General features: G+C 41.2%; 1 protein-coding gene across 1 annotated transcript in view; it reads right to left on the bottom strand.

The window, feature by feature from the left end:
* LOC121673698 (ras and Rab interactor 3-like) overlaps window positions 1–16,490 on the bottom strand; it is a 160,598-nt gene extending 144,108 nt beyond the window's left edge. Inside the window, exons 1-2 of the mRNA XM_042047299.1 lie at window positions 15,819–16,490; window positions 13,428–13,535 (exon numbers count right to left, since the gene is read on the bottom strand). Of these exons, the coding sequence (XP_041903233.1) occupies window positions 13,428–13,535; window positions 15,819–15,975 (265 nt within the window). The 5' untranslated portion in view covers window positions 15,976–16,490. The remainder of the gene's footprint in view (window positions 1–13,427; window positions 13,536–15,818) is intronic.
* Between the last annotated feature and the right edge of the window lie 1,103 nt (window positions 16,491–17,593).

The following is a 17,593-nucleotide window of genomic DNA, read 5'->3' as shown; positions in this document are numbered from 1 at the left end:
GTGAGCCAAGTGAAATGACGGATTAGATCCACCTTGAGTATACTTAAAAATCTGCCCTTCAAACTGAAATGAACACACTGTAGTATGGAGTGTTGTAACAAACTTCCAGCTCTAGATAGCTTGGTCCTGAGGCAGAAATGGTCCCTCCAAGTACTGCCCTCTGTGCACCAGTACCTCAACTGCAACACTCCACTCCACAGGTTTTGCTTTCAAAAAGTAGATCAAGAAAATACCAACTGAACAAAAAAATAATCAAAACACCTAAAGTAAATAAATACAAAACAAAGTAAATAAATACAAACCTCTAAACCTATACACACATTTACATTAACTTTGCAAGAGTGGACTATTCCCATAATACTGAAATGTGACCATGTTTGCATGGGTCATTTCACTTTAGCTGTGCCTACAGCCTGTCCTCAACACTATGTGGGAGGTTTACACTAATCAGCTTTTTCTGAAGTTTAAATTGCAGCATCACATCAACAGCTGTTACACAACATCAAGAAATAGGAGCTGTGCTGATTTATGAAAGCCAACCTGGTACTACTTTCAAGCCTCTGAATTAGCAGGTATTTTTCTCCATAAAATTATTCAACATCATAAAGTTAAATATTTTAGTTAAGAACTAATAAATGCAGTGATGCATGATGTTCTAAAAAGCCAGAGCTATTTTACAGTTAGCATAAACTTACCAGCAATTAATACCTTACAACAGTATGATTTTTCTCACAACTTTAATTACATGTTTATAACTTCATATATTGGAGAGTGAACATTTTCCCAGAAGGGAGAAAACTCTTACTACTTTCCCAAGTTTGTTTTCAAGAAAATCAAATGATCCAAATTATCCTCTCATAAAACATAGGCCATACAGCTCAACAGCCAGTAAAGCCAAATTCCAAATTTCTATTCTTGGATTTTGTTACTTTGCAGCTGTAAAGGTGTCTGGCACTCACAGAAGCATGTGAAGGAACACCTATGGCATTTAAGCCTTTTACATTCTTTGAAAATCTTTCAGCTAACAGAATTTTTCTCTAAAGGAAAAATAGCGGGGAAAAAACCAAAAGAGAGAGAATATAAAGTCAAACACATATCCAGTCAAAGCACACACATATTCACGCATCAGTCTTCAGGAAAATCAAAACATAGTGTAACTCTTCTTAATCTCATAATTGCAAGAGGCTTTTACCCACGGCTGTTAAATAGTACGACCCAAATGCCTCTTCAAGATTAAGTATATAAAGTCACTGTGCAACTAAAATAGCAAGACACCAAAGGGTATGTTACACTATTTGCATAAAGAAGAAAAAAATTACTACTGTTTCCTTAAAATTTAAGTACACATACTAGCAGAATATAAATGCATTCTTTGGGAACATAATGACTGTAAATTTGAATTTTTACTCCTGTAAATGCCTAATCTGATTACATTACTTTAAAACAAGCAAACCATTTGCTTTTCCCATATAAAAGATCAATTTTACAGACAGAAAAGGAGGAAAGGTATTTTTGCAGAGGAAAAAACAAAACAATCAGAGCAATGAACTGAATGATCTGAGGGCAAGAAACAGGTGCTTCATTGACAAGCTACATCATATTTACACTCATTCTAAATCAGAATTTATATTGTGGCACCAAAGTAGTTGCAAATCTACCACTGGGAAACCCAAGATCATCTCCACTCTCTATGGAGAACAAGGCTTACTATTATAAAGATGCTTTCCATGTTCAGAGCCCAAACCAAATACGTAATATTTGTAGAAGGAATAAAGAGATCAGGGTTCCCTGCTAGTGTTGAATTATATTTTTGCTCCCTGGGGAATAAAAAAAAAGGTTTTTTTCTGGACTGAAGGAATATAGGGTAAAGTTCCAAAGAAATTCACTGCTGCAAGCACAGCTAGAATTGAGGGTATGTTTCATGTCAATGCACAGAACTACCAAACACAAATTTCTACAGCTACTATAATAAAATTGCCATTAAAACAACAGACTTACAAAATATCAGTTACTTACAAAAGGAGATGCAAGATTTTGTTGTAAAAAAAGTCCAAACAAAAAGAACAAAAAACTTCTCTCCACTAAGTACTTAGTCACTGAACTTAGTCTTCTACACAAAACAGATAATAATCTGGTTTCTTATAATAATGCTCAAGATCTCAGTTTGGGGTCATGTCTGTTAGCACTCGAGAGTCAGGACGTATCACCCCCTATCACAGTCTGAGCCCAGTGAGATGTCACAAGTCTTAGCACAGGCACACAGCCATCATTGACCAACACAGCCATTCTCCCCTTCACACTTTGGATACAGGAGGTTCTCACCTCTTCCACAAATTACCAGATGTGCATCCTCTCACAGATGAAAACCTTTTGGAGGACTGATTTAACCCACAGAGTTGAGCCCGTGTCAGAAAGTATCCTCAGAGGTTCCTCAGAGCTGAACTGCACTGCTTAATTCATAGTCCAGCCTGGAGTCAGCAATGCAGTAGGACCAAAACATTTGGAATTGGTTACTGAATGGAAGGAAAGAATTTTAGTTGTGAAGATTACAATTTTATTTGTAAGAAGCAGAGAGTACACACATCATTATTCCCACCCCATCTGCAATTTCATCCCAGAATAATAATAATGCTAGTGACATTTGTGTAGTATTCAATCCAGCAACAAGTAGAATGGGGGAGAAAACAGCAAATTTTGGAAGTGTTCAATAAAGCCAAGAGATTCTGCAAATAATTTCATGCACTCCACCAAATATGAACAATTTTAAAAGCCATTGAGCTTACATAGAAACTTATATAGTACTTTTTAAGACCCTGAAAAAGTCGCATGATATGGGCAACTATCCTTTTTCAATATAACATCTTTCTTACATGTGCAAATTGGTTTTGTACCTATCTCTAGGGAGCAACTGGTAAAACACTGAGTAAAAACAAATTCACAAGTAGTTATTTAGCAGAGACTTAATCATCCTTTAGCCAGTCTGCATTCTTTTCTTTAAAGCAAATTAGAGTTCAGAGTGCAAAATGGGTATCGTGACTGTTTCAAAACCGCTCTAAGTACTCCATTCAACCTAAGCAATTTGAGGTATTTTGCTACCTCCTAGACTACATGAAACATAATATTGACTTTCAAACCCCCCTAAGACAATAGAAAAATACAACTGAGTTGGGTGACCAGGCTCGGTGCTATTCAGAAGATAGCATTGAACCAAGTTGACTAACTTCCCATTATCAGTCTGCTGTCTTGCAGAGAAAGCAGCCCAGCTCCAACCTTTAATTACCTAAGTAGTACTTACTAAACTTAGTTGCCCTAAATATCCACAGATTAAAGCAGTTCTGGAGATGATCCCAGATAGTCTTTCCACGTAAGACCTCCCTCATGACGTGCTATTACTAAACAACCCTGTACAACCAAATAACTAGAGTAAACACATACGGTATTGAAAAACACAATTGATTAAATGATTAACTTCAAATCTGAAGTACATATTCTGCACTCAAAAGTCAACTGGCCTAGATACACCCTCCCCTCACCCTCCATGAAATAAAAAAAAAAAAAAAAAAATTCAAAGAGCTTTGAGTCAGGCACAAGCACAGGTTTGTTCACACATGAGAAAATACTGCTGAACATTTTCTTTCCTTTTTCAGCCTGCAAGCAGCAAGAGGTCCTCATTTTATCCCTGGTATGTCAACAATGTTGGTGTTTTACACAGTGCCTCTCACACAGCAGTCCCAAAAAGCATTCCCCAGTGGTAGAAACATCACCACAGCAGAGACCTGCAACTTCCCCAGTCACAATTTTTCATCTCCATTCTCTGTGGAGTGCAGCTGGCCCAAAGATGGGTCAGCCAGGAATGTACTCACTCCCTTCTAGGGAGCAACTAAAAAGATTTATACATTCCAAGGCTTCTTCTCCCTCTAAGTGGAAGACAGGAAGAAATCGCAAGTGCTCTGTAGTGTAGCATTGAGCTACCACTTATAACTAGCTGGGGAGTGCTAACACTTTACTTATTGTGAAAAGCTGTATCTTTCATTTTAAGAAGCACAGTAAAAGAGTCAAGTCAGGAGCTGATCAGGAAGGAGGGCTGAGAGGTGATGGTGGCAGCAGCAACAGCTCCAGGCTCAATGAACTTAATATGGCTACAATTTATGATTATGTGGGGGGGGAATGGAGCCTAGTGACTGACCTTCTCTGCAGACTTTGGGTAAGTCACTTAGCGTTTTTTCAGTCCTCTTTTGCTTTTCCTTGTCCATTTTCATTAGGCACTCTTGGGGACTACCACTGCATCTCATAACAAGGACAGACAACACTATAGCTCTATATGGACCTCCCACTCTCAACTAGTGAAATATCACTGAAACAGGACTAATTAATATGCTAGCTTTGACTTCTTCCCTGTCTAGCCAATCCTGCCTGGCCAATTTCTGAGAGCACCGTGGTACTCATGGCTCATGATGTGAGATTTAAGAAAGAAGAGAGTGATAATATCCCAGATAGTTTTTTTCATCTTCTGCTCTGGAAGGGTCTGCATAAAAATAACAAGAAAAGGTAAATGGACATTGGAAACATCTCAAAGTGTCAGTGCAGGTAAATGAAGCAGACAAAGGACAGCAGCAACAGGGAAGAGGAGGGCTTGCAAAAGGCTTCAGAAGGTAAAAAAAGCCTTACAATTTTAGGCAACAGCAGTCAAAGATCCTATGGAGAGATTTAAAAAAGCATGACATAATCAAGTACAGAATGCAACCTTTGCAAAGGCATGAAAAGTAAAAGAAGAAAATCCTCATCAAAGAAAAACAGAAGCAGCATCCCACCATCCAGCACTAAATCTGTAGGGCAGAGCCTCAGCTGCTGTAAACTGTCATGGTTGTATTGATGTTTTGATGTCATGATGTATTGATGAGCACAGATATGCTCCCTGAGGCTCTAAAGGACAACTGCTTCTCTCAAAGAGTTGGTTTTGGTCTAGGAGCTCACAAAACTCAAAGCACAAGCTGATTCAAAGTAAATGGAGGGACTGGGTAATAAATCTATTTTCCACATTTTAGTCAATTTAAACTTCTAAACATAAATATCATTCAGAAATTCCATTCCAGAAGTTTAAATGTTTCCCACCATCTGTGAATATCTTACATCTTGCTATTAAAAGGTTTAAATACCTTTGAATAGCAATAGATTCAATCATATTACCCTCAACCCACTAAACAACAGAGTGTATCATATGCAGGGGAAAAATAATTCATCAGGTTTAGGCAATCTCTGAGAATCTTCCAACAAGCATGTATGGAAACTGAACACGCAGAGTCTAAATTATCATCTTCTTGCTTGCAGGAAGGTACATTTACCACTGTTACTCACTGTGGGCAGATAATGTCACCCTCAGCATCATTAATGCAGCACCTGTCATTAATATAAAACCATTAATCTCATGTTGCAAAAAAGAAGCAATTGGCTGACAACATACACATGGTAACCTGCATTCCATCTGAAGTGTTTGCTCTGCTGTACTACAACTTACCAGTAGAGTACCAGCAGGAATTAATCTGACTCGGTTACTAAGGCTATTACAATTTCTACTAAAAAGTCTTCAATGTCTGTCAACTTCAAATAATACAGAAAACCACCACTCTTTACTGCCTGAAAGTCTTGCCTCCTGGTAGAATAGGACTGATGCCAGTTGAATTGTCAGCAGGTTTCAGCCTGCTAGATGGGTAACCACATCTATTCTGTAAAATGTCATTGTCATAATGAATACAGAACTAAATATGTATAATAAAATTTATAACTTTGGAAAAAAACAATTATAAGGGTTTTTATCAGAAATATTGGCAGAACAAAGTTTAAAACTAATTTACCATAATGAAGTTCTAGATTTCTTGCCCAACAAAAACCAAACCTCTCTCTACATTTTGATTTTTCACTTTCTTTTATCAATTTTTCTGCTTACTACTTCCCAGGGCCTACCTCTTTGCCTTGCTATTCCCAAGATTCTCCCATGGTTCACTATCCAAATTCAGTCTCCCTTCACTCACATGTCTCTTTCATCTATCCTCCAGCTCCAGGATGCCTGACAGGATAATCTTAGCCTTTCTACACCACAGTTCCAACCCCCAAATTTCTCCATTCCTCTTGCAGCTTCTGGTGACAATCTTCTATCTCCAGGTGCGTTTCACAATCTACTTCCCTGCAGCCCAGTTCTGCGCTTGTACAGTTTTGTCTGAATCCTCCACACTGGTGGTCCAAGCCACAGACTGATGAAACACTGAGAGCACAGAGATGAAGAGATGAATCCAGTGTTTTAGCATCTGTCAAGCAACCAGTATCTCGTAAAGACAGTGCTAGGCCAAGCCCTGGAGTATGGATTAATGCTCACAGGCTGATTTACAAGGCCTTTTCAACCCACTTCCTAAGAATGTCAGGTGCGGTAACAACTGCACATGATACAAGGTGAGACACCAGTGCTTTCAGTCTCAGCTGAAGTACAAGGCAACATCACAGAAGTGATATCAGACATGGACAAGGATGGGTACATTTAAACACACCTTTTATACCAACATCACCATTTTCTGAGTGGAAAATGGGGCACATATCCACAAAACAGTCTATCTCCACAGTCATACTAGAGAAGAACGTATCCAAATACACGCACATTATCCCCCACTAAAGGTGAATCAGTCAGCAACACCACAGAGAGCTGCACGCCCAAGTCTCGTTAATTTTGATTTTGAAATCCCAAATTCAGGATTTCACATATATCCTGAGTGAAATGCAATTCATTTGACTTCCATACCATATCACAGGACAGATCAGGTTGGATGGAACTTCAGGAGGTCATACTAGCCCAAACTTTCGTTCAAGCATCATTTTTCCAGGAGCCCAAATCTAAACTGAGGTGTCTGGACTTGATTCTATCGCACATTTCCTCTTTCACCTCAGGCCAATAATTTACACAGCTGGTCTCTGGCTGAGTTGTCTGCAGTTACAGAAAAAGAGATGTTGCACTATTGCTACATTAACATCTAAGGAATGCTCAGGTAATGTGGTTTGAAATACAGGCAAATCAGGTATCTAAATACTAAAGCTGGGCTAATACAGGAAACTTGAGATCTTAGTCTAGCACTCCAGAGCATTCAACCTGGATGTTTCAAGTATGAACCTGCGTCCACAGACATTAAATTTAGTTCTGAAGTGGCTACATTTTAAAAATTTGAATTTTTGTTTAAGGCCTGCTTCTTGGTTTCAAAGCAAAGACTTAGTTTATAAAAGTCCTTATCCACAGCGTGCTTCAACTGGACCCAAGCCAACTGTAAATAAATCTGAGTCATATGAAAAGAAGATTATATTAAGTAATATTTTTACTAGGTTTAAGAATATACAGTAACATAAGAAAATACTATTTGTTTAATTTGCCTTTGTTTACTACATCTCTACATGACATTTTAGTCAGACCTTAATTTACTGTGTGTTAAACTGCTTCCAGCAAACTTGACACCTAGACCTGGTGAAATGGATAAATTACCCTGGAGCTCGTTTTCTGTTCTCAGTTCTCCAGGGGATGCTGCTGGCAGGTTGAGTCAAAGCACAGAGAGATGTTTGTCTCATTTCTTTCTACTATTTTGGATGCCAGTATTAATACGCTGCTAGAAAATGAACAGCTCAAAAAGAAGGATGATTATTTTCCAAATTCTATGTTCAGTCAAAGCACATTTCCTACACTGGTTCACAGAAAAACCACAAACAAGCAAAACAAAACAAAACAACCCAACACAACCAAAAACCCCTCCATTTTTCCCAGCTAACTTCAACTACACCTACCTGTATAACCATTTAATACCCACATTCATAGGCCATACAAAAATGTCAGAAGTTCAACCTCAGCATAGGTGTGAATTCTGATTTAAGAGACCTTGGCAGTCACATAAGAAAAACTTGTAATAAAGTGTTTGTCATTTGCCATCAACTATCCCACTAGAAGTAGTTTCACATTGTCACACATGTATCTTCCCCAGAATCAGAAGCCATACAAATGAGATCACAATCAATAAAGTTTACCACTCAGCATCTACAGCGTCAAGAGGGAGTCTGGAGTCACAGGGTGAGGGGGAACAACCCGAAGCAAGCCCCAAACAATTAAAACCCCACCACATGACAAGGGGCTACAAAAATAAGCTACATGCAAGCTGATTAGTAAGTGTTTCAACTACATCAATAAATACACATTCACAGGACACTGCACCTATATGTTATGTGAACACCATATGCATAAAGTAACTAAGAATTTTTTTCTTAAGCCTTTCCTCATTTTCATTTCCTTTTAGACCAATACAAAAATAGAATGTTTATGGCTGATAACGTTCCTGGTCTTTCAGGGCATAACACACTGGAGTGACAAAATATTTTAAATCCACATTTATGCACTATCGATAAATCTATCATACTGCAACAGTTTCACATATTCTATGCATCAAGGCAGAGAACAAGTCTGACTAATATGCAAGTGGGGAATATTTGCAAATAACAGAACACAGTAATTGCCTGTATTATCTCAATGAGACCATGGTCTTTCTGTGCTAGGTATTGTATGAATGCACAGTAAGAGCACATGCAGGTCATGCTGAGCTTACTAATTTTTAGGCTGTTCATGAAACAAAGGTTTACAGTGAAATTATTAATGCCACATCCTTAAAGTGGAGGTCTAAGGCATTTATCCCTGCTACGAAATGGAAGTTTGATCTAGGGAAGATCATGAGCTCATTGTTTAAAAGAAATACATACTATCACACTGTTTAAAGAAAATTTACATCAGCACAAAATTACATATTCCACCAGCATTTATTACTCTAAGTTTATGATCTTCTATATTAAGGTTTCTATAAGAACTAAGGAAAAAAAGGATACATCAATCCATCATGTTAAGACTTATGCATTTAAATAAGCACTGTGTTTGTTAAATAAAACTAATGGAAATCAATAGTTCCTATAATGTCTTTACTACAAGTGTGTAAGAAATAACTTTTTCTGCACCTTTGGAAAATTGCTTGGAAGAGTCAGTCCTGTCTTCTCTAGTCATCATCAATTTTTGCAGCAAAAAATAACAGGCTCTTGTTCTGTCTATGGTACACTAACAAAACTGTCTAAGACTTCTATAGTTCCTCTACAATGCACCACATCTTACATGAGTCCCCAAGGTTATAACTAACAGTGTAAAATATACACAGACTTAATGACTTTGATCCTGAGTCAGAACTCAGTTGCACACATGCTACTGGAAAATACACTTTACTGTAGAGGACTGATTCTTTTACTCTCACTGCAAGAACAGAAAGCATTGCTACAATGTGCCTTTTAATTGTAAACTAAAAATGCAGCACGGCTCAGGAAGAAATGCTAACCATCTTTCCCCCCAGTCCACAACTAATCTTTAGCCACTAATAACAATGGGAGGAACATGCTTGAACCAAATCACCAACTATTTAAAACCAGTGTAGCTCATGAACTGTCCATGGTTGACAAACCATGGGCAAGAAAATCCCCCTGCCTTTCTGCTTCAAGGCCACTCACTGACTAATGTCAGAAGACAATGGAAATAAATTCCCATACATTTCTGATTCACAGAAAAAAAAAATATTTTCTGTCTGTATACAGGGATTACTTGAAAATATTCGCAACAGCAGAGTCTGGATCAGTTGTTTAATAGCCTAACATGCCCCAGTGGAGTGACGTGGTAAGAAACATCATGACACCCAGTCACCCCACCTTGTAAGTGCCCTGGAAACATTACTTGGAGTTCTGGAGGACATGGAGACATAGGAACATTTTGAAACAAGAGGCAAGCCATTGGAGCAGAGAAGCTACAAATCAGACTTGCTGGGCAGATGGCACCACAAGCTAGCGAGCTGATGGCAGATGGAAGTGAGAGCTTGGATAAGGCAAAAAAATCGGTTGCAAACTAATGAGTATGTTAAGATGCTAGAGACAACTACTCCTCCTTTCTGATCTCTCTGCTTTAAGCGAGGGTCAGGTCAACTCCTCCTCCCACAGAAATCTACCCAGACCCATAAAGAAAAGGTAGTTTGGTTTCCTTCCAAGAGGAATACCCACAGCAGCCATCCAGAGAGTTAGTCAACACCAAATAAACATAAGATTCATAATTCAAAAATCTCAGGCTCTCATGAAATTTCTGAAGTCGAGAGCCTTCTACATACAATCGACAAGCCCTTTAGCCTACAGGACAACATAAAGACCGATATCTTATCATGGCAGAGGAGCTTTCAACAATGGGGAAGTTTAAAGCCAGGAAGGATCTTTAATGGAATCTTTAATCTCCTCTAGTTATATACACACACATACATATATTTTCTTTTCATTTTTCAGGGTCCTCTGGTTCTTGTTAAAAACAGCATTGCCAAGACTTCAGCATTTTTTCTCTTCTGCTACAATGGCCCCAGAAACATTATCAATGTTTCCAGAAAAACACAATACAAAATTATCTACTTCAGCAAATGAGACTAATCTCAAACAGTGTAGATTATGTGAGTTTCTGGAAGATAGCAACTCCCACAAGCTTCTAACATTACTTCTAGAAGTTTACGGAGTTTTTATCCCAAGATATATTACAAAGGCTAAGCCTTTCTTGCCAGTGTCATGAAGTGCAGGGATCTCATGGTCTTATAAACTTCTATAGCTGCCATTTCTAACAATAAGGATTTTTATTTTATTTACTTACACGTAAATAAGAAAATTGTGTGAAGTGGTAAATATATTAACTTCATTGAAAGCCTTTGGAAAAAGGGAGGTAAAGCTGCAGACTTGTGTGGAAAGCTAAAGAAAAGGGAGCACATCAATGGCACAGCAATGACACAGGGGATTAACAGGCTCTCAGCAAGAACTGGTATTTCTCAAGGTACTATGAAATCCTTGTATCCTAAAAACATATAAAAACATCCACATAACAAAAGAAAACTGCTATATACCATACATACAGCCATGCATTTGTATGGCCCCTCATGCTTAGAGCAGACACAGAAATGACACAGGTAAGAATAACTACATCTCATAAAGGAGCCTACAGGGAACCATGTATTCATATTCCAACTGAAAATCCACACTCTCACCGATTTTCTATGCAATCTCCATCAAGTCTCTTGACCTTTCCTGGGACTTCTCTCTCTGTAGTCATGTGATTACACATCATGGGATGTGTATATTCATGGGAAGCTACATTCCCACAAAGATGAGCTATGCTACTTGCTCCTTTTTGATGAGTGTTCAGTCATTGCTACCTTCTCGTTACATGATAAATCTCAATCCCTGGCTACCAGATAAGAATGAAAAGAAATAAAAAGAAAAAAAAAAGCAAGTCAGCATCTCATGCACTAAAAAACAAAAGAACAAAAAACCAAGCCAACAAAAAACCCCACCCCAAATCTACAGAAGTTGTTACTGAGCAACAACAACAATGGGTTCTTATGGACCCACTCCTGCCCAACAAACATCACTTTCAGCTATTTTCAGATGTTCCCTTTATTTGCAGCTTACATCTAGTCACTCTTGCAGCATCTCAATTCCCCCTTCAGCTGCAGAAGATACACAGTGATAAGCAGTACATAACTGCAGAATAACAGGAAGTGATTAAAAATGCTACAATTGCAATCCTGTGACAGATTTGATCTGGAAATCTGTGTTCTAACTGAAGAAACACTTTTTAAAAGAAAGGCTACCACCATCACTGTGACTGGAAATTATTAATTTAACGCAAGTCTTGTGATATTTTTCTTAGAACTTCAGCATCCTGAGGCACATTTGGACCTCCCTTGTGTCCATCTCTTGTGGTTACAGAGAGAAGTGTACCTCAGAGACCTGAATTTCAGAAAGCACATCAAAATGACCCAGCTGTATTTATCTATTCCAATTGTTCTTTAATCTTACAATTTTAGAAGAATGGAGGAAGCCGAACTATTTGTTTTAAACATGTGAAGAAGTCAGCATTGCTTCCGGAATTCCAATTTACATGCATGTTTTTGCCTTGGTAGTTTTATCATATCATTGCGAAAAAGTTCTCATTCATGCTAAATGGAAGTCCCCATCAGAACTTTGACAGGTATCCTTCTGATCTAGCTTCTACAATTTTGTGGCCTCCATTGCCTGGACTCCAAGTATGCTGCCAAGTATGTGCAAACACACATGATGACATTGATGCATCCACACACATGGAGGAAAATGAAAGAGAAGTGGGAAAGAATAGTATTTTCTGACTACTCATCAAGAATCATTACGTATTTCCAAAAGGTCCTTTCTGTGTTCTTTCTTGTTTGTGAACAACTTTGCCATACAAATCAAGAGCATCATAAGGTTACAGATGCAGACAACAGCAAACTGACCCATGAAGTTTGTAACAAAAGCACAGGGAAGCTCTTGGACATCAAGAAGATACAGTTAAAACTTTTGGACCCACATACTTTGAGCAATGTTCTTCCACCCCTCTTTTAGGAGTGTATAAGCACAGTAGTGATCCTCAATCTACACAACAGGCACCTCAGTATTACAACAAACATGTAAGTGAGGGCAGGAATACTGCTCCAAACTCTCCTAGTACCTGGGGCTGATGGTATCCTAGAACTCATTTGACACTGTTGGCAAGAAGGCATAGACTCCATTGCTATCAAAGAGTCACATTAAAAAAAAAAATCTGAACTTTAAATTAACTTGGCTAGTGCCATTGGCAAAATGTCTCATCTCCCACACACCATAAACCACAGAGAGGCAGGAAAGAGAGAAAGGAAATACACACTGGAAAGACAGATGGGAAGATGAAAGCATTGTGGACTAACACTGATACTAAAATGCATCATCTATTCCTGCCCTCAATCAATTTTTTTTTTGCCTGGCCAAGATAGATATCCTGAAGTAAAATGGATTCCAGGGTTTCCATATCACTTATCATCCCCCTCCACACAACATAAATTCCTACTCTGAATACATAGTTTATCATTAAACTAGCAAAACATGATTAACTGTGTAATGGTAATGAACATAAATCACTGCGCTCAGATGCCATCTAAAACACTGCATGTTTAGCTACCCACAGTTTTAAGAGGGGCACAGCTCTCATGACTTGTGCAATACACACAGCATCAGCTGGACAGAAATGAATAATCACCAAAGGAACAAAACTACAGAAATCAAATTGTCAGCACTAGTCTCACAATGATCCCAAAACACTCCTCTAACTAAACATAACCTTTGATACATAAAATCATGTCATTATGTAGCACAATAAACCTTATTTCTACACAGAACAGTCCTAGTTTGTTGGGGTTTTTTGAGTTTAACGCTGGTGGTTACACATCAATGCAGCTTGGTTGGTCATGACAAAACTACTCAATACATCTCAAGAGCTTATAGGACATTGCAAAGTTTTCCCATCTTACCTGGCTCTGTACAATTCTCTTCGTGCGTCCCATTAGGCGATGCCATCAACCTTCTATTCCTCCACATTCCTGATACAATGCTTCTGTCTGGAGTAGCTGATTCTTGGCCTATATTAAATAAAAAGATGTTATGCCCACTAGCACAAATTTTTTCCTGCATAATCCCTACTGGACTACATGTGCCCACTATCAAGGAGCATGGACAGACCATCAGAATGCAAATGGGGCAAAATCCAAGGTGTGACCGGAGCACGTGAAAACAGACATGTGCTAGGTGTCCCTAGCTCCAAAGGGTGCAACCAGGCACCACATCCAAGCTCTTGGCATGTCCTGGCTATCAGAACTATCAGAACACTAGGCTGTTACCCACAGCAGGAAAATATTCTGCAGCAAGCAAACGCTGAAGCCTGTACCTGTGAAAGTCAACACTTAGCAGTTCCTATAGATGAAACCAGCCCAGTTATGCTGACATGAGCAAAAATCACACTTCCATTTAGTCATCTGTACTTGCACATATTACATTACTGCTTTCACGAAAAAATAAAAATGCATATGGATATGTTCCAGTTACATTTCAGTTTATTCTGAACTTTTCAGTCTTGGGTATGCTTAATAATATTAAACCATTCATAACTTGTCAAAGAAAATGGAAATCACAGTGAATCCTCCTAAGTCTTAAAAAACCCGAACTTTTTTAGCAGTCAATAGAGCTTTTGCCAAAACTCATATTCCAGAATCATTCTCAATGAAACCTGTTAAAGAGAGTACAGGTGCACTTGTGATATCATGTACCATATGCAATTACAATAATCAAAGAAAGAATAGAGCCTCTCAATTAAATCACTTCTACCTCAATCTTATTTATTTCAAATGAATATAATAACAACAAAAATTCTTCCTTGGCCAATTTTAGTTTATACAGTCATCATGTAATGCTTGTGTTTTCTTAGTGACTCTTGGAAAAAGAAATCTTGTTTGGAAGTTAGTTTATCAAGAGTAAAATATTCTGAGCCACAATTATAAGAAACATAGACAACAGATGGTCGGTGTTTATGGATAATATGTACTGCAAATTAGCCAGCTAAAAAAAAACCCTACCTGATGCAGCATACCATCAAAAATTAGGTTATGAGGGATTTAGTTGATAACCCAGGAGATTAAAACCTTTCATTAGTCATGACATTTTTCATGAAAACATAAAAAAGTTCTAGAACACAACAACTGTACCAAAAAACCCCTCAAGTTGTGCAAGCATATTCATAACCCCATTACTTGTTTTCAAGTTGAAAGTTTTAAGATGAGCAATATGGTAATATGGTCTAAGACACCGAATTCTTATATGGATGGCTTGTTGCCATCATAGATGCAGCTCAAACAAGCCAGGCAATAATTTGAGCACAAGAGCATTACAAACTATGACAAGTTCCAGCAGATTTTTCTTCCTTAAAGCACACACTTGAACTTCAGCTATAATTTAAGCAGATGACCCATCCTAATTGTGCTGAAATCTGAGTTTCTTATATTAAACAGAGATGCTTAGTGATAGGCTTAGTTGATTTTATTCTTAAATCTTCAAGGACTGCTGGCAGCCCTACCTAGAGACCCAAGTGCTGTCCCAGCAACCTTAGACTTTGTATTTGATGAGGACCTGAAACTGCACACTTACAGCCCAAACTGTGCCAGCAGGCAGAAAAACAAGTGGGAATGATATGGTTAATTATAAATGCATCAGTTTACCAATACAGCAGTTGCACAAAGGATGCAAAAGACTGTATAATACTCTCTCTGCAAAACGTAAGATTAGCACTGTTCCTAGCCTAAAATGCAGAATTTTCTGTCAAATCTATACGGTAACGGGGGGAGAGGTGCTGGGGGTGAGTGTGAGGTTGAGATAAAAGGAGCAGCTATAGCTGATGGAGGTTTACAACCTAAGGACAAAACGGAAGGTAGCCCGAAGTTGCAGAGGGGACCACAGGCGGCTGGAGACAACTCCACTCTGATGCAACAGCAGGGGGGAAACTCCTTCAGGGCCGTTCCCAGGCACAGAGCTGCCCCGTGGTGCCCTTTCGGTTCCCGACCCGAGAGGCGCGGCGGGCTCGGGGCCGGGGAGCCGTGGACGGGCAGGCGCCAGCGGCGCAGCTTCCCCCTCTCCCCGCGGCTGCGGCCACGCATCCGCCCGGAGCTGGGCTTTCTCCCGAGGAACCCGTGCTGCTCCCCCGCCTCGCCCGCACGCCGGGGCATTTCCACGGGGAGTCTCCAAACGGGAACAGCCACCGCCACCTGACCCCGCCAAAGCCCGGCCGCCCCGGGGCAGCTGCAGTCCCCGGGGCCGCCCCAGCCACCCGCCCGGCCCTGCCGGGGTCCGCCGGTCCCGCCGCCACTGCCACTCACCCGCTCTGGAGAGCAGGCTGGACATGCACCAGGCGAAGAAGAGGATGGCGCAGATGAAGCCCAGCTGCTGCAGCAGCATCTCCCGCCTCTTGCGAACTTTCCTCAGCATAAGAAGCATGGTCTTTGGGGTGGCAAGCGGCGTCTCCTCCAGCTCCATCGGAGCGAGCGCGGGCGCCGAGGGGACGGCCAAATGGGTCGGTGAGAAAGCGGGGATCACTCCCGGCGGCTTCCCGCGGACGTCTCCATATCGGTCGGGCTGCAGCGCGAAGAGAAGCCGATGCCCAGGGCCTCAGGTCGGCAGCGGCGCAGCGGAGCTCTGAGAAGCAGGTGGCGGCGGGCGGGGAGGCGGCGGCAGCCCGGAGCGGGGGGGCGAGGCGTCGCGCTCAGGGGCCGGGCTGAGCCCCGCGCCCCATGGCCGGCGGCGGAGAAAGCGGCGCGGCGGCGCCCCGCACTCCTCGGGCAGCGGCCGCCCCACAGCGCGCCGCGGGCTGCGAGTCAGCGCCGAGGGACGGACACATCCATGCGGCTCCCTGCACGCCCGGCCAACTTTGAAGTTTATCCCTTTCCTCCCCCGCCGCCAGCCGTAGGCAGCAGGTGGGCGACTCAGCCGCCGCGGCGAGAGCAGCTGCCCACGGGCACTCAGCGCGGCGCCGGGCGGGCACTAAGCCCCGGCGGGCGGCACGGCCCCTTCTCCCCGCCCCTCTCCCGCAACTTTCTGGGTGCTCCTCCGGCACCCATGGCAACGCGCATGAGCCTTCCCCCACCGCCGGGCCGGGGGGAAGGAATTAACTGGCGAAATTAATCCTTTCCCCTAAACGGTGCAGGAATGACCCGCTCTCAGTGTCGCGCCTGGCGTCCCTGCGCGGAGGGGAGCGGGCAGCGGCAAGTGCCGAGGTGCGGACCGTGGCCAGGTCCCTCCTGAGGAGCTGGAGCGGACAGGAACGCGAGCAGCGCCCCGGGGCTGGCGGGGAGCACTGATTGCTCGGGGCTCTTCCACCTGTCTTTAGGAGATGCGTTTCAAGATGGGCTTCCATGGGGAGAATGGTGCTTCTGCGCGCAACGAACGAGTGGTGTTCAAGGTGACAAATTAATGACCCATTTTGTGAAACGGTGGTTAGTTCCAGGCTGTGCCACCGCCATTTCATTTCTTTTTTTAACTAAAATTTTATGTTTACATTAATTAAGTGATTACTCTTAGCCAACGAGTGGTGGGAACTTCCTCCACGCACACGCATTGGTTCTGTATTCCTCCCAGAAACGCTGTGCATGTGAGGAAGAGTATGTAGACAAAACGGGATTTACTCATCTGATCTTCTTTTCGATACAGCATTTGGTTTACGACGGAAGGCCTTTCACGTGATTCCCTCTGGATCGTTGTCTGTGTTCTTCAGAACACACAACACATATCTGGCATTGTTTCTCATGGTGTCATGATTATAATACAAATAGCCTACATAAACAATCATCACAGACAAAATAGCACTAATCCTCTGTTTTGCCATCATTGTTCAAATGTGGTTTTTAGTTTAGCTTGTGAATTCTATCCACTAAAGTAAGATGCATCAGCACAATGCTCAGGATACTCTGGTACACACTGCATGTGAAATTGCTCTGGAGTCATGCTGAAGACTCCCAGTTGTCTCAAGTGCAAAAGGCATTACTCAAGCTGGGGAACCAAAGAGAACCAGTTATGTTAACCTTGTTGCTTTTTGACATGCATGTAGCTACAGAAACTTGTGTGTCTTAACTGTCCAAGCTCCACAGGCACTTAGGCT

The sequence above is a fragment of the Corvus kubaryi genome, unplaced genomic scaffold (assembly GCF_017639235.1).
Source record: "Corvus kubaryi isolate FWS band 111438036 unplaced genomic scaffold, C.kubaryi_AGA036_p1.0 66, whole genome shotgun sequence".
Taxonomy (NCBI): domain Eukaryota; kingdom Metazoa; phylum Chordata; class Aves; order Passeriformes; family Corvidae; genus Corvus; species Corvus kubaryi.
This window is presented reverse-complemented; position numbering and strand designations above follow the sequence as displayed.